Genomic DNA, 18,790 nt, shown 5'->3' with positions numbered 1-18,790 from the left:
GGACTGTTATAACAGTTGTTTTGGAATGATTACAACTGAACATGGACAGATAATGTCATGGTTGGAAAGTGTGCTTGTTTCAAACGCTTCACTGAATAAAAAATGTTTCAGAAGCGTAAATAAGCGCAAGCAGCAACATATACTTACATGTAAAGTGTAACACTGGTGTGACTTTAAAACAACTTTACATGTGGATAAAAATGGTAAAGGTACCTAGTGGTTTAAATTGAGAAAGAAACTCACCCTATGAATCACTAACGTAATTAAAAAAAAGAAAAACGTATGAGAAAATACACTTGACAAACCGAGGGATGATGGTGATGCCGATGATGTTTATTCATGCAAGACAACTTCACTGCCAACATCAATTCAGGCTTTCACCTTGAAAACATTTTTACTTCTACTGTGTATCACGTATCCTGGTTCCACATATACCGCATAGGGCTTTACACATTTTGTGAAGCCTATACTGTATATAGCTTGAGGAAGTGTTCAATGGAATTCATTTGATATCTTGAGAGGTTTTCCACTATTTACTTTCAATGTGTTATTTTTCTAACCACTCCAAGGAACAGCAATGTCCGTGTCCGCCTATCTATGTGACGTTCACCCATGCGCCTATGTGACTGTGAGTGCGCTGTTGTGCCAGAAACAGAGAGAGAGAGAGAGAGTGCTGCACTGTTGCCTGCTAATGAGAGAGAGAGGGGGGGGGGGGTTGGAGTTGCACCACTCAGTTCACACGGGTGTGATTTTATTTTATTCAGACAAATCTGACCTTGATTTAATCAGAATTAAACCATTTATGCAATACTTACTGTCACAATCAGACTTATATGAGTATTATGTTACATGCTGAAGTTTCCATAGCTCAATGTGCATGGTTCATGTCTTCTCCAGCTGTATATCTCATTTGTACTCACCCCTCATGTGCACAACATATTAGTCTTGTCTTGTTCCTCAGTCAGTCCTTGTCGGGTCACTCACCACACCAGCATTGTGAGTAGTACAACGCTGAAATATGCAACAGCAGTGTGTTGAGCGTTGAGAAACTTGGATCATTCCAAGACATACTGCAGCGTACACAGTAGCCTATATCAGAAAGATTGTGCTCGGTAGAGTGCATGCTGTACCTTCTCTACCACTTTACAGGTGTCAGGACATCATCAGTTCCCTCCGAGTTATGTATTTATTTTTATCTTGCCTTTAACTGATCTGTTCTTTGACCTTTTTGGACCCAAAAGTTAACCACTTTCAACCTGGCATGCTCATTTTGGTCATGTCATTATTGGAAAGAATGTGAGACAAATGTTCAAACCAGACTCCGACTCTCACTCTCAGACTCCATGGCTGAGACCCTCAACCACGCCTTCAACACCTCCCATTTGACTGGAATGAAGTTATATTTGGGGTATGGGCCAATTGCCATACCTTTGGTTGCTTTGAAGGCCAGAATCAGAGTTTTGTACTCAAATCAGGTCTTAGTATAGGCATGAAGACGGGTGTCTCGTCACTCTCCGTCTCTTCACTGTAGGAAGTACCGGAGGTACAATCTTACAAAGCTGTACGTGATCCCCAGGCTGCAGTATACGGACGTCACCAGCAGGGGGACGAACGGCAGCGTCCGCTGCCACGGCGACAGCGGGTAGACAATCTCGCGCAGGATCTCCACGGCAAACAGACCCGACAGGTATGCCCGTTCCAGGGGGCCGAGCACCGGCCCCTGGCCCGCGTGCAGGCGCGTCAAAGCTGCGACGGAATACACAGTGAACATCGCCATCAGCAGCGTTTTGAGCGGCAGCTCCGCTGGGGTAAAAATGAGCGGCGACAGCGAGTAGTTTCCCGCCGTCGCCAACACCAGGAATATACCGGCGTCCTCTCGGCTCTCCACCGCGAGGACGCTCAGCGGCAGCACCGCGATGAGGATGGCCTTCTCGTGCACGTGCCAGGCGAACATGAAGGACCCCAGGGCGCAGAGGACCACGCAACGCATGAGGTCCCTCCCGCCGGCCGTGGCGACACCCGGCTTCAGCCAGGTCCTCAGCACGGCCGGGAGGACGGACAGGAGCGTGAGGACGAGCGCGGCGCCGGGAGAGACGGATGGGAGAACGGCGTGGCGGGACTCCCGCCCCACCAGTCCTCCGGTCATGGACGCCTTGGGAAGGCCGCTCGCGTCCAGGAGCTTCAGGCGCGTGCCCACGCCGACCAGGACTTTGTCCAGCGCGTTGTAGAGGGCCCAGAAGTTCGGGGCCCAGTACGCGTGACACAGGCCTCTCTCGAAGGGGAACAGCCTGGACAGCACCTGGGGCATCTGGCCCATGGCTACGAAGGGCCCGAAGGAAACGGCTGTGACGGACAGGACGATCACCGCCAGGGCCGCGAGACGGCGAGGGCTGAAACTCTTCCACCAGACGACGCCGCCACCTGCGTCATCGTCGGTGAAGCAGTAACGCCGCAGCAGGTAGACCCCGTAGGCGGGGCTCACGTACAGGTAGACGTGCTTGAGGTTCAGCAGCATGGCGAACAGCAGCGCGCCCTCCAGGTGACGCGACTGCGCGTGTCGGGCCAGCGACAGCAGCAGGAACCCGGACAGGAAGCCGTTGTACTGGAAGTGAACGTGGTCGAGCAGCAGGAGCCCGGCGTTCCACAGCAGCAGCGCGGCCAGGACGAACGGCGGTCTGGACAGGAGGAGCAGCTCCTCCCCGCCGCGGCGCTCTTCCTCCCTCACGCTCTCGCAGCACTCTCCGACGGCGTAGACGAAGAGGAGGTCGGCGCCGACGACGGACAGCCTGTGGAACAGGACTGCGGCGGGACTGCGGTACCCCGGTCTGTCCAGCGACAGCATGTCGGCGTCGACGAGGTGCGCCAGCTGGGAGAGCGCGCACTCGAACCACGCGAACAGCGGCGGGTAGTCCAGGGTCCACTCCGACGTGCTCTCGCGGTACCACCGGGACAGCGGGAGGCTGTGCGTGATGGCGAGCCAGTTCCTGTGGACCTCGAAGTCCGTGGAGTGATACGCGTCGACGAAGAGACACTTCAGGAGGGTGACGCCGAGCGCCAACGCGGCGAACCAACCCCGACACTCGCCGCCCGTGCTCGCCGCCATGACACCTCGGGCACGGACAGACGCGTTCGTCCCGCCGTGGACTTGTAGTTGAGATGGAAAGTCTCTTGGGCGTGCGCTTTCGCACTGAGGTATGATTCACGCCAAAATATAACGGCAAATACATTGCGTTAATGTAATCTCACAATGTCATCAATAGGACATCAGCCTTGTCCAAATATGGAGTTGCCCACTTCAACATCACCTGGGTGGTAATAAAACAATCACGCTTGTGTGAAGGGCGAGGGGCGCCTTTTGTGAAGTTGTGAAGATCTATTTTATATTGACGTCACACAGAGACGGCACGTGGCGTCATTTTGCCATTGCCATGGCCTGAAAGTTTTACAGAACAGAAAAAGTCCTACAAAAATCCATAGACTTGGCCACACACATGACGTCACAGGCGGAACACACAGCCAGACATTGGGTACACCTCAACAAAGCAATTAAAGAGGGAGAGCTACCAATGACTTTGTTAGATCGATTACAACGTTTCAACCTTTCATAGGTCATTGTGGTGGTAATAAACTTTAGAGACCAGGATTACTGGTCGCTGAATCATCAGCGTTCACGTTGAATGCTTCACTCTGTTGCTCGGCAACGCGTGCCATGTCCAATTTGCCTGAAAGGATTTGAAATGGATGGCACAGATGGCTCCAGCTTACATTGTCAAATTAAGTCGCAGGAATTGTCTTCATATAAGTCTTGCCAAATGTTACAGTATGAATGCTGTGCCTATATATATTTCCTATCGATATTCAATATCGTTACTTTGAATCATCTGCACCCCTTTATTTTACGGTATTTAGTTGATTAACTTGGGCTGGGGACTGTCACTGACGAGTGACCGATGTCCCAGTAGTCCAACAGATATTAGAGCGAGGTTATGCTTATAGGCATAGTTTTTGTGAGGTTATGGTTAGGCTTAGTTCAGTCAGACAACTCACGAATAGATTTACCAATATTTATTACACAATGAGTAACAAGTGTGCATATGATATTTGACTTGGCGTTCGGCTCTGCTGGATTTCTCCCTGCGATTAAGCAGCAACACAAAACATACAGAGCAGGGAGATAGATATACAATAACCCCCCATGGGGAACGATGTAGCAGAGCCCCCTGGTAGTGCTCATGGGGAGGCGGTGGGAGCAAACAGGCGCATGCCAGCAGTCCGGGGACAACGACAGCAGGAGGACGACAGCAGGAAGAACAGAGACTGAGGTGAGCTTAAATAACGTGACAATTGGTCAGCTGACTGCCACGTCAACATAGGAATGAGTGTACACGTGTATTGTATATGCGCCCTTGGGCATGCCAAGAACCCCCTCGAGTATATCTGACTGAACTAACTCCGTCTCATTTAACCCATTTAGACCTGGGGACGCGTCTGCGTCATATTATAGCTTTTATAATGCTATAAGCCAGGCACTCCGCGCTACGAGCTTGTAGATCTGCCAGTTTTTTTGGGAGAAATCGTGAAAACGTGGCACAATTCTTGGATATATTATTATTTTCACAACGCAAGCTTTACAACTCATAAATCGTTGCTTCTGGGTTGATCCAGGAACAACGTATTTACAGATGGGGGTCAGTGGCCAATTACATATACATTTTGGGGTCCTTGACTTGAAATAGAAATAGTATGATATACTGATATGATATACACTGATATAGAAACATAGGGTTTTCAGAAAACTGTCATGATTTAGATTTTAGAAGACATTAGTAGAACATGGTGTCAGGTCTAAATGCCTTAATAATGCATGTCGTGTTACTGTTACTTTGGAACAATGGACGGTCGGACTATGCCACATACGGTACTCTGCAGTGTCTTCAATCAAGGTCAAAGAATCAGAAGGCTCTTTCAAACTCAACACAAAAGGTTGTTGTTGGGAACGTCATGTTAAACATCACTTCAAAATAACTGCTGGGATTGTTTGCACATATACTCAGACTTGGGAGTGCACTCCAGACAGTGTGATTGTGTGTGTGATTGTGTGCGTGCGTGCGTGTGTGCGTGCGTGTGCGTGTGTGTGTGTCTCTGGCAGTCCCCTGCAACTCTGAACAGTAGATAGTCGTCATGAGTATTCATGCCACTGGAAGAAGCTGGATGGAGCCGAGGCAGTGAGAGTAGGGACTGCGCACCCCTACGCTCACTTAAATCTATTCTCCGCGCAGGCCCATACTCCCCCCCGCCTGGATGGCAACCTATTCAACATCCGGCGCCTCCAGGCATCTACTGCCCTCCAAATCTGTGAACTCCATTATGCAGATGACTGCACGCTGATTGCGCACTCCCCCGAGTCCCTTCAGCATGCCCTTAATGCGGTAGCTGCCACGTACAGAGCTGTCGCTCTTCAGATCAATATCAAGAAAACACAAATAGTCCTCTACAGCCAACTACAATCCGGCCAGACGTCTGCAGGAGGCCAACAAAAGCGCTACAAGGACCACATAAAGGTGCTATATACTTAAGAGCTGCAACATTCCAGCCTCAAACCTGGAAAGGATAGCAGAAGACCGGGACACTTGGCGCTCCTCCTGCAACTCAGGTGACTCCCGCTTGGAGGCAAAGACATCCCTGAGACATGCAGAGAAGTGCAGGCAGCGGCATGAGCGCGCTGCAGGGACTATCCAACCAGGCTCAACACACTCCTTCCCCACGTGTGGAAACGTGTGCGGATCAGCAATTGGTCTTAACCGCCACATGTGGGCGCATGAGCGCACCAGACGCTGAAAACCCCCCTTTACCCCTGGGAGATATGAAGTCATCATCGACTACGATGGACTGCCATAAGCAAGTAAGTGTTTTTGTGTGTGTGTTGTGTGCGTGTGTGTGTGTGTGTGTGTGTGTGTGTGTGTGTGTGTGTGTGTGTGTGTGACGTAATGGCTGCTAAAAACTCAGCTTCCCATCATGCACCTGGACACAGTGTGAAGCTCAACAGCGCCACTTTGTCACCTGTTGGTACCCTAAACAGACAGACGGACAGACAGATGGATATAGGTGTGCATTGGAGTGGCTGCACCACTCAAAAATAAAATAAAAAAAATTCCATGTTAGACTTATTGTAAACACATGTCGCTGGTTCTGGTGACTGCTATTCTCCTTCTAATAAATGAGTAGGCGTTAGCCTTTCGATTAATTATTTGATTGTGTTAATATTCTGTATTCTGTAATGTTGCATCAAGGAGTCATGTAGCCTACCGTACAATCTGGGAATAACCCATCGGCAAAGAAATTGAAGAAAAATAAATCCTTTGAATTTGCCTCTGAATCTGTCTTGAGAGGCTATATTTATGTACAGTAAGTCCTGAAATGCATGAAATTAATAGAAGAATTAAAACACACACACACACACACACACCCTCACACACACATACACACACACACACACACGTTTATAATACGGATAAGAAATGGAACCAAATGGGCCATTAATGGGTGTTCCATTTGGTTCCATTTATACACTTTCAGTTATAGGGGTCTTTAAAAAAAAAGAAGAAATGATTGAGAGCCACTGATTTCGACTATTTTTAGACCGAGCTCTATGCCATTTCTTTTAGAATGCGCCCCTGTTGCGGTGGACTCTGGACACTGTTGGCTATACCTCTGCTCCACACACACTATCAGTCTACCTTTATCCTTCATGGTGTATACTGTTCTGGATAACGCTGTGTTCCTGAATCACACGCGTCGTACATAACATTTTGAGTCACAGACAGACACGGAAATCGCTCACACACACACACACACACACACACACACACGCATAGTCGCACACTCCTAGACTTTTGGGTCCAATCCCAATTGTGGAGAGTCTTATGTTACTGGTTGATTTTTAAAGGAGCAGTCCTGAAAGGACTTGGTCCTTTATTGTTATTGTTAGTTGTTTTATTCTCCGTTCTCCTTCTCCTTCAGCCAAAAATAGCAGTTCTGGCTGAACCGTCGGTTTTCGTGCCAATGCCATGCAAAGCCCGCAACCTATAGATGAATGAATAGAATAATCAATATTTTCACTTAATTGATTATTAATAATCGATTTTGGATCTACATGCAAAATGGTTAATCCGACTACACGATCTAGTCACATTATGAACATTAAAGAAAAAAGTAACGTACATTTGTTGAAAGAAAATACATTATGTAATTGAAAGAATAATCGCTAAGAACAGCCCTACACTGAATGTTTTTAATGTAGATGAAATGTGTCCACTTGTTCCCAATACCATCTGGTAAGGTACGTATATACCATCCAGACACGTTCACTTCCTGAAGAGTGCAAACATCTGGACACTTGATGGAGTTACTTCAGTTCCGAAATGCATACAATCTCCTCCTCCCCTTCCTCCATCCTCCTAATCATCTTTCTCCTCCTTGTCATCCTACACTTATCAGTGTCTCTCTCTCTCTCTCTCTCTCTCTCTCTCTCTCTCTCTCTCTCTCTGCGCTTAGGAGTTGATAAGAAGGTTGCCTGCTGAGCTCGCTGCTCGGTAACCTGCAAGGGCCTCTCTCTCTCTCTCTCTCTCTCTCTCTCTCTCTCTGTAGGTGTCTCTCCATCTCTGTCTCCCCCCTCCTCCCCAGTGATTCAACTTGTAAGCATCTGAATCCGTCATCCTAACCAAGCGTGTGCGCAGAGGAGTTCTTCTATAATGTGCCCTCTAATTGAAGGATTGCGAGTGGGGGATTATGTACTGCGAGACATGATGAGTGTCTGTGCTGAAGAAAGTAAAATTCAAGTATAGGCTATGTGAGGAGGAACGGTGTGGAGTGGATGCAGACGGCAGGCAGAATGAACCCATTTAGACCTGAGGACGATTCTACAAATGCCGTCTAAATGCTAGCAGTTTTCTGAAAACCTCATGTTTCTATATCAGTGGTGCTCAAACCTTTTCATGTCAAGGACCTCCAAAAATATATGTAATTGGCCGCCGACCTCCATCTGAAAATATGTTGTTCCAGGGACACCCCCAGAAGCAAGATTTGAGTTAAAAACGTTCGCTCTGAAAGAATATAATTATATTCGAAGTTTGCGCCACATTTGAGCTAAAGTATAACAAAATGCTTAAAGGACCACTTCACCACTTTTCAACCTATACTTCATATACTAGGTCCTCACTAATAATCATGAATAAAATGGCACAATTTCTATTATATGAAGACACCAACGCACCCGGAAGCTCTCCCAGAGGCACCCCTCTCTGCACAACCACCCCATGCAGTAATGATGTGACTTATACCCATGTTCTCCATGATATGTCATCACTCTGAAACTAGGGAATTAGGAGCAAAACGGCGCAGCTTCCCATGTGGCCATGCAGCCTTGGCAGTAAGCCAGTAACGTCAGTCACGTATGGCATCAGTCGCCTATGACTTATGCATGACAAACGTCTCCAGATTTGGGCACGGTTTCACCCTCGATCAAGAGACTGTTTAAAAGTATAATATTTTACAGCAAAAAAGTATGAAACATCATGTGAAAGAAATGTAGTGGAGCTGGTGCTTCTTTGGCCTACTGGAAAGTGCAAAGATACAGGTTTGTTCAGTGGTTTGCCAGATTGTCTCCAGCGAGACTCACACGCACACACACACACACACTGACCCTCTCATAGATGGCTTGCTTCTTGCAGAGTCTGAGGTCTGACTCATTTTGGTAGGGCGAGTTAAATGAGCTAAATGCTCTCGTTGGACTCAAACCAAGGCAAGGACTTCATATTCTTATCTCTCTTATTGCTCTTATTGTTGACGGGCAATACTGTCACACTGGCTGATTATATTGAGCGGTCTGTGTCTTGGCCAAATGGAAACAGCAAACTTCATAACAAAGTAAAGTCAGAGAGGCTTATTGTCTGTATCAGCCAGGGTAGAGTCTATCCACTTTTCAATGCGCTAAAATTCATGGGAGATGGAATTAGTCCGGCAGTGGAGGTGGACGGGTGGGGAATTTGGTATATAGTATTTTTTTATTGGCCTAAAATATTGTCTATATATGCATGAATCCACTTGCTGACCGGCTGTCGGTATTGGGCAATTTTGTTTCTAGGAGTTTCTTGTAACCCTACCCTTCCTTTTGCTTTACGTAGCATGTAACATGTCAAAGGGGGTTTTCATGATTCTGAATCCATTCCAAGCATTCATTTTGCACAAAATACACTCCTTGGGCTAAAAACTGCCATAGCCAGGCCCACTTGCCCAAAATGTGCTGACCTCATCACATTAAATTTGTCATGACATCTATGGCCGTTTTTAGCCCAAGGAGTGTTTTTGGTGCAAAACTAATGCTTGGAATGGATTCAGAATCATGAAGTTTGACATTTTTGAATTTCTTTCCTGCCATAAAATGTTAATGAAAAATACAATTGCCCAATACCAACAGCCGGTCAGCAAGTGGATTCATATACACAATATTTTAGGCCAATAAAAAAGACTATATACCAAATTTTCCACTAAATGCTGAGGGTGTCACGGTTCGTGACTGTAATGATTCTTATCTAAGTACTCGGACCCTCGTCTGGTTCTGGTGTGTGACGACCCTTGACATTTCCATGGTTCGGACAGACGGACATACGGGCAGGCCTGCTCCGGGAGAACGAGATTAACATGACACGGAGACTTGGTCACATTAATTCATTCACAAGGTTTATTACACTTACAGGATCATATATAGCTTGGATATACTTCATGTCCTACTGACGTCACTGACTAGACATCACAATCACTGCCTGCAGCACGCGGCCTTCAGCGTGCCCCTAACACAGCCCTAAAGTATGTTACAGTTCAGGCAGTGCACCATACATATAAGTACATTGCATATTCACGTACAAGTACCTGTTACCAGTACACAGCATACTGTATATCATAACAGTGACGTGTTATGTTTTCTTGTGTACCTTTTATTTTGTAGTATTGTTCTGTACCTGCCTTGTCTAACCTGTTTTGTGATTAGTCTTTGTTTTCCACCTGTGTCCTCTTAGTCCCCCAGCCAATCCCTGTCTTGATTTTGAGTTTTGTTCACCTGTGTCTAGTTATCCCATGTCTATATGCCCTTGTGTGTTCAGTTCTTTGTTGGTTCGTAAATTGTGTCAGTGTTATTTAGCTCCTTGTATATTCCTAGTGTTATTTTCTTGCTCCTAGTTATTCCCTAGTTTCCTCGTGTTCCTGTGTTTGTTCCTGTACCTCTGGTTTTTGGTTAATAAACCACCCTACACTCGACCTGCCTCATCCTCTGCCTTTGTCCTGCGCTTGGGTCCTACACACCTCTGACTCTGATCGTGACAGAGGGGGAGCTTAACACCTACTATCAGCTCCCAGTGCTTATTCCTGCGCAACTTCAAGCCGTGCTCCTCATACGGTGAGTTGGCGGTGGCCGGGATCGAACCTATATGACCTTGCGGTCGAAAGGTGAGTGCTCTATCGACTGAGCTACAGTGGCGGTCCGTGCTGAAATGAACTACGCCTTCAACAATCTAGAAACCATCCGGGACGGTTGCGGAACGGCCGCTCGTGCACAAACGCGCGTGCACAAACAAACAAACAAACAATAAACAATAATAATTAGATGCAGCCTGTCAAGTATCAACCTGTCAACAGGGACTAAACAGCACACACGCACACAGCGAGAGAGAGAGAGAGAGAGAGAGAGAGAGCTCCGCAGCGCACACGTTACAACTAAGTGGGCACTGCCGCACTGAGGTTGAGAGAGACTCGGCCAGTGAGCACCAGCCACAAGTTCACAACAACCATAGTGCATTGTTAAAAAGAAAAACTTATTATAAAATATACATTTCTGCATCAGGCAAGTGCAGGGCCAGCAGAGAAGGCCTTGCTGGCCCTGACGGCACACCACTGCTGAGCTACTATTGGTCCTCTCCGACAGGCTGAAGAATGCACAGATAATCCAGGATCGCCGTTGGCCGCCCAAACTCGACAAAGAAGTTACAGCAGGAGTAGTCTCGCGCTACCAGACTGTTGCCTCCGCAATTTCCAAACGCCTCATCATACAGTCTAGGGCCAACGGAAGAGCTGTCATGAGTAAACTATAAACGGAAGTGGAGCCTCCTCGCCACTTCCGTTTCGTCTTTACAGTCGCGCACATTTATCCTAATATAAATAGAAAACATCTAAGCATATAGCTTGTTGCTTAGCAGTAAAGGAAATAAAAAAAATAAGCTCTAAAGATATTTTAAAATATATTTTTGTGAACGGGGGCTATAGTTCCAGACTCTATATAGCATTCGGAGATTGTGGAATAGTTATCTGGCTACGTGAGACTACAGCAGGAGCTACCCGGACACTAAGCTCTTTATAGACCTACTTTGTATGACAAATAGCAAAAAAAAAAAAAAAAAAAGGCTATCTACAGTCTACAGAGTGACATCATAGATCTGCTCCTTTTACTTAAATAATTAAATTAAAGGATATGATAATAATGTAATTTATATTTCGGAACATTTTAGATTACCTTTTCTTCAAATGTCCTAAACAGGTTGAAACTGTTTCATCGTTTGTGTTTCAGCGGGTTTATTTTAACACTGCGCTAAATCAAATGTTACACTATGTTGCAAGACAATGACTCAAAATAGTAATAATAACAATAACATCCTTTTATTATTATTATTTGTATTATTATTATTATTATTATTATTATTATTATTTTTATTATTATTATTATTATTATTCCAGCATTCAGCTTGTGCAGGGTAGGCGTCTTGTATGTGCAAATGTCTTTCATTTAGGAATGAAACACGTTTCAATTTGCCACATTGGTGTGAAAAAATAATGAAAAATCTATGACAAGAGATAAGATAACAAGAAATCATCAGAGATAAAGAAAGAGAGAGAGAGGAGGATGAAAGACAAATCATTAACAACTTAAACCCTAAATAGTTTGTTTCACGCCGAATATTGATACGTACGTGACAAGCACGCACATACACACACACACTCACACTCGCACTCGCAGGTCTAGACATCGTCTCATCCAAAGACATTTCTCATCCGCTCTTATCGCTGAATGCATTGACGCAGTGGTCTTATGGTTGTCCTGAGGTATTCATTTTGGACACCAAATTTGGTGTCCAAATCGAAGAAAAAATACGCGGAATTAGACGGTTCTTCCGGGTGCTTCAAAACGCCACTGAGCAACGTCCACTGAAATGAATTGCGGATCGCTCTGGTACAGTCTCTATCCTTTTAATATTCTATGGGGAACCACAATCTGAATAGATAGATTGTGTGCTAGGGAACCCCTAGGAGAAGACTGTTGTTCAATGTAAAAAAAAATAATAAAGGGAAAGAATATATTGTTTTCTGACGGCTTGCATCCCACGACTGGCACAGCCCTCATAGGCACCCAGTCCTGGCGGAGATATGCATTTCATCATTCCAATATATCTCAGTTGTTCTGACTGTGACCATGACCCTGACATGAGAGCATTCATTAAAAAAAAAAAAAAAAGTGATTAGAATCCAAAAGGATTTTGAATTGTGACGTTATGCGGCTGCTGTAATCACTTCAGATATTGACACATTGAGGCAGGAGGTGTACGTCTCAGTTGTAATTTAGAGTGAATTACTTAATTATTTATTTAAAATAAAATCTAATTATCAGAAAGAATGGAAGCAAGCGTGTCCATAGAAGGCCACCTTCCATTCAGCCTGACAACTTAGAATGCTACTGAATAAGATGTACAGTTCTGATAGCGCCTATATGTCACCCGAAGGTCTGAATGACGCCAGATTGTAAGTCGAACCGAACAAACTTTGCCTATGTTGGGCTTTTAACAGTGAACATGAACATACATGTTTGTATTATGGACATGTGCTCGCCTGCCCACATGGTGGGCGTGTTTTTGAGTGTCTACACGAACACAATTGTCCCGTGTCCGCTGTCCGGGGGAGATAGGGAAGTTAGGCGGGGAGCTAGTGTGATGCAGTGTTGTTTTCGTCGACTAAAACTAAGACTAAGACTAAGACTACCTTTTTTAATTGGCGGAAACTAAATGGAAACTAAATGAAAACAAGCTATGATGACTAAAAGTAAGACTAAATATACTGACAATTTCGTCAACAAATAAATCTAGACTAAAATGTTAGGAAAGGACTAGTGGACAAGAAATCCAGTATACGTCATTTTACACTTGGTTGCATGCTGAAAATAGCCGATCAACAAGCTCACAACGCGTCGCAGCTTGTAGCTTGTAGATCGCTATTTTCAGCAAGTGTAAAATCAGTCATTACAACGGCATCAACGCGCAACAAAATACATTTTAGTCGACTAAATCAACTGTAGATATAGTCGACTAAAATCGTATGATATTTAGTTGACTAAAACTAGACTAACACTATCACATTCCAAGTGACTAAAATGTGACTAAAACTAAATGAAGTTTCATTTCAAAGACTAAACTAAAACCAAAAACAACACTGGTGTGATGTCATTGCATGTAATCCCATGGGCTGGGGCAGCACCTTTTTTTTAAGAGCCCAGAACAACTGGGCCCGGGCCCCAGTTTGTCAAACATTTCACTGCTTTGGGTCGGGTTCTGGCTGAACCTGTATCGGTCTGGGCCGGGTCGGGCTCAAATTATTAGAGGCTCTATAGCGCTGGTCAGCAGGGAGTGTTGGGTGGGAGGAGTAGGACGAAGGCTCTCTACGTCCTCCCGGTAGGGACTCCTCAGTCAGTAGGATAGAACAGCAGTGACAACACAGAATGTGTGGGGTAAAAAGTCAAAATGTAGCCTACAAATAATGCATATTTTAGCACCCCCATGCAGGCTCAGTTCTGTGTGCTCTACATTCACACCTTAACTGCGCCTTGGTATTATAAATATGTAATAATACACAGGTGAAGAAAACAATATTTGTCTTGAAACTACGCTGTAATTCAGTTTATGATACGATACGTGTAAGGCCATTTATCTAGCTGTAAAAGAAAATATTTTCTTTATTTTATGTTGTGTGTTCTTCAGTGGTCTGTCAACCTGGCCTCACCATTGATTAGAAATGAAAACATTGCTGAAGTGCAGCTTCCAACACAAGCCCGGCTCAAAGGAAATCAATTTTGCAGACAGTCCTGGACAGAAAAAGAAAAAGAAAAACTCACCTCAGAGGACCTCAAAACGGAGGGGAACGAAACAAGACAAGATGCAAAACATGTTGACCAAATGGACAGGATGTGACATGAATTTAGGATGAACTGCAAAATGATGGCAGGAGTTTTTTTGTGCACAAAGATCAAATGCCAAGGCAGCAAGGACATCGGATAAAAAAGAACTGTTTAATTCTTAAACCTTCGTGGCCTCCATCTGATTCCTGCCTTGGAGAGAGGACGCAGGACACGCTAAGCATGTGCTGTTGTAAAGCGGGGGTGACCCTGGCCTATTCAGTATTTAAGTCCGACGTCATTTTGTAGTGCTACGTTACGTCCGGGTCCAAGTGGCACCAGCTCCCGTCCGCATCTCATTGTAAATAGAATATCTAAACGTGTGAATCTTTTTCAGAAAGGAAAAAGGATTATTAATGTAGTGTCCATGACAACAAAAATATATGACGTGGAGACAATAAAGACTATTATTATTGAAGGTGGTAACCTTACCATTTGCTCGGTAAAATATTTCGGGGGCATATTTAGAATGTGTGCAGGCTTGAGTATGTTGAATCTAGTTTGCATGAATGAGGATTTAGTTGACACAATAAAATAAAATGGCGATAGTATTCCATGTGGGGCAGACGGCCTGTCACAGCCAGATTTGGGAGAGCGGCGCAGCTTTGTTGTTTCGAGGAAAAGCGGTAAAATGAGACTTTCGTGGTTGTTTTCGTCTCAGATTTAGTCCGACGGAGCGTCACAGTATAACTCTATGGGGACACAAAAGCGACACAAAAGTAGGACCCGGAAGTATCTCAGGAGGGGGCACTCACGTCACAGCTAAAATACTGAATATGTCAAGCCTTGTATTGTGAAGTGTTAAATTGCTATATATTCCTTGGCTTCTCATCTTCAAATACATACACCTCCACACAAATTAATTTAGTCCAATTAAGTATAATTCCATTACTCTGGGAACCAGGACAACGAAAACCACATGAATTATCCTCTTATTGTTAGAGACTCTGTGGACTCATGCAGGAAACAAGAATTCAAGTGGTTTTCTCAGGTTTTTTTTGTTTGATTTTTATCCCAGAGTAATGGAATTATACTTTAGTAGTAGTACCCTTGGACACAGTGAAATCCTCATTTAGTTACATGCACGTTCATTTGGTTAAAATTGTACACTAGATACAAATCCATTTGAGTTACAATTGTACACTCTTTTTTACTTTTCAAATGTTCATTATCTCGCTCGTTTTAGCCTCTCCTGGAAAAACACAACAAAACAAAAACAACTTTACAATTTACAATTTACAATTTAGGCATTTAGCAGACGCTCTTAATCCAGAGCGACTTACAATAATCAAGAACAAAAGCATGGGAAAACATCACAAAAGCATTTATCATAAAACATGCGTAAACTAATAAAGTAACAGTGGAATATCTATATTATGAGACTATACATAAACATACATAAACTATATATATATACTACTATGCTATACATATGTACTATGGCGTGCTATGACTATATACAATGCAATTATAGTGCCGTCTACATAACATGCTATAAGTCTGTATCAGATGCTATCTAAGTCTACAGAAATGCTATCTAAGGGGGTAGGGTAAGTGCTATGGGCCATGATGGAGTCTAAAAAGGTGGGTTTTCAGACTACGGCGGAAGATTGGGAGTGATGCTGCAGTTCTGACTGCAATGGGAAGTGCATTCCACAGTTTTGGAGCCAGAAGGGAGAAGAGTTTGGGACGTGTGGAGCGTTGTCCCGGCGTTTTTAGTGAGGGTACTTCCAGCTTCCCTGCGTTGGCTGATCTGAGTGCGCGGGAGGGTTTGTAGGGTTCAATCATACTTGCAAGATATGGGGGAGCCATACCTTTGGTTGCCTTGAATGCCAGCACCAGAGTTTTGTATTCTGTGCGGGCAGCGACCGGGAGCCAGTGGAGGGAGCGGAGCAGGGGGGAGACATGTGAGAATTTTGGCTGGTTGAAGACCAAGCGAGCTGCGGCATTTTGGATCAGCTGGAGAGGCTTAAGTGCACATGCTGGTAGGCCAGTAAGGAGGGAGTTACAATAGTCGAGTTTTGACAAGACTGTTGTCTGGATTAGGAGCTGGGCTGATTCCTGAGTGAGGAACGGTCTAATTCGTCGTATATTATAGAGTGTGAACCTACAGGATCGAGTGACAGCTGTGATGTGAGCTTTGAACGAGAGCTGACTGTCCAGGACAACACCGAGGTTCCTGGCTGTTTGGACAGACGTTACCAGGGCGTTGTCTACGGAGATAGTTAGCTCCCGCATAGGGCAGGACTTAGCTGGGAAGAAGAGAAGCTCAGTCTTGTCTGGGTTCAGCTTGAGGTGATTGGAGGACATCCACTGTGAGATGTCAGCCAGGCATGCAGTGATGCACTCTTCCACCTGAGTGGCAGAGGGGGGGAAGGATAGAAACAGTTGTGTGTCAACAGATGATAGTGCCAAGGGATTTAGTGTACAGTGAGAAAAGGAGAGGACCAAGTACAGATCCCTGTGGGACCCCAATTTGGAGGGTTCGGGGGGATGATAACAGACCTTTCCAGGAAACCTGGTAGGTCCGGTCGGTGAGGTGGGAGGAGAACCACTTTAGTGCCGTTCCACCGATGCCTAGATCCGCTAGGGTGTCTAGGAGCAGCTGGTGGTTCACTGTGTCAAATGCTGCCGATAAGTCTAGGAGAATCTACTGCAGAGTGGGAAGCAGCTTGGGCTTCTGTGACTGCCAGCAGGGCAGTTTCTGTGGAGTGGGCCTTCTTGAATCCGGACTGGTTGGGATCCAGCAGATTGTTCTGTGAGAGATGGAGAGAGAGCTGGTTGGAGACAACACGTTCAATGGTTTTAGAAATAAATGAAAGGAGTGATACCGGTCTGTAGTTCTTGACATCTGAGGGGTCAAGGGTTGGTTTCTTGAGGAGTGGTGTTACTCTGGCTGACTTGAGGGCAGATGGGACGCAGCCTGAGGTTACTGAGGTGTTGATGATGGAGGTGATGAAGGGGAGCAGATCAGGTGCGATGGTCTGGAAGATTGGAGACGGGACAGGGTCAAGAGGACAAGTGGTAGGTCTAGAGGATGTTACTAGTTGTAGAACCTCTTTGGAGGGGAAGTTTTCTTAAGGGGGTTGTTACAGCCAACCATGTATTATATTTTTGTATTTAGATTAATTGAATTATTTGGCATACTGCTTGTATCTTTGTAGGCTATAGAGGTGACATCATCATCAAACCCGGAAGTTATGTAGGCTATAGGAAGTGGCAACGTTACACATTTGCCTCTCACTTTGCCACTCGATTTGCCATTCACTTTCTGCATGCGCATATCCTCTATTACTTTCTGTATTATCCCTGTTTCTGAGGTGGAGAGTTCGATTGAAGGTCAACGAAGTCCACACCCAAAACACCAGAGGGAGTTCAGCAAACCATGTGCAACGCATGTGCAAGTGTAATGCTTTTTATGGTGTCGTCCACTCACAGTTAACAGTTTTTGTATTGAGTTGTAGGCTACTTGAAATGTACTGTAATTCAGCAAACTGTTAATAAATCAATCAATCAAAGATGGAGACTGTGCCGGTCAATGCCAATGTCACCAACACCTGTGATGAAGTCACAAGTGAGAGACTTGTGTTTAAATTGCTCCCTGTCTGTTATCACTGCACTCCACTGTCCTCTCACCCCACCAACCCAAACCAAAACAAAGCCTCTGGTCCTGTTGGAAAGGTCCTACTGAGACAGTGTGTGTGTGTGTGTGTGTGTGTGTGTGTGTGTGTGTGTGTGTGTGTGTGTGTGTGTGTAAGGAAAGAGAGAGGGAGTCTGGACTGTGAGTGATGGTGTGGTGTGGTGTGCGTGCGTGCATGCATGTTTAAGGAAAAGAGAGAGGGAGTCTGGACCCAAATGCATTGGAAGTGCCTTCTTTCTACGTCCGAGCATAGACATGGTAACGCCCCGCCTGCCTCTGATTGGCCTACCGACACTGCCCGTCTTGCCTTTCCTCTGAGATCAAGGCTACTCCGTGGTGGGAAATAATACAAGTACAAGAGAATGGCAACACGCGACAGTCATTTTATTTTTGTAGAAGAGGCAAACTAATATTGTTTGTGCCGTTTGCTTTGATTGAATAATTGATTGAACACGTAGGCCTATGTACTATGATTTGATTTGGCTGTGTTCTAAATTAAAGTGTTAGTGTTGATTATCGTGTATTAATCTAAACTAACACTAGCTAATACTATTATACTAATAAAGATCAAGGGAAAATAGACCTTTTTTTACAGTACAATAATGTTTAAAGTTTGTATACAAATAAACAGGCCAACGGCATAAACAATATTCGTTTACCTCTTCTACAAAAATAAAAGTTGCTGTCGCGCGTGCCAAGCTGTCATTCTCTTAGCTATTATATCACCCCATTCGACTGTATTTATTTCCCACACGGAGTAACCTCGCGCAGCAGACTATCCAGCATACATGTATATTCCACCTCGGAGACACCGGCTGTGTCGGTAGGCCAATAAGAGGCAGACGGGGCGTTACCATGTCTATGCTCCGACGTAGAAAGAAATCACG

At 45.1% G+C, this 18,790-nt stretch overlaps 1 protein-coding gene across 1 annotated transcript; it reads right to left on the bottom strand.

The window, feature by feature from the left end:
* Nucleotides 1-1,522: 1,522 nt before the first annotated feature.
* On the bottom strand, nt 1,523-3,103 carry LOC310876840 (dolichyl pyrophosphate Glc1Man9GlcNAc2 alpha-1,3-glucosyltransferase-like; the record flags this gene model as incomplete). Its single annotated transcript, XM_083790492.1, has 1 exon — nt 1,523-3,103. One exon carries the CDS (start codon nt 3,101-3,103, stop codon nt 1,523-1,525), a length of 1,581 nt encoding a protein of 526 aa, XP_083646618.1.
* Nucleotides 3,104-18,790: the final 15,687 nt, after the last annotated feature.

This window comes from Protomyctophum parallelum, assembly GCF_964188405.1.
Source record: "Protomyctophum parallelum genome assembly, chromosome: 19".
Taxonomy (NCBI): domain Eukaryota; kingdom Metazoa; phylum Chordata; class Actinopteri; order Myctophiformes; family Myctophidae; genus Protomyctophum; species Protomyctophum parallelum.
The sequence above is the reverse complement of the archived record's forward strand: the minus strand, read 5'-3'. Positions and strand labels throughout refer to the sequence as shown.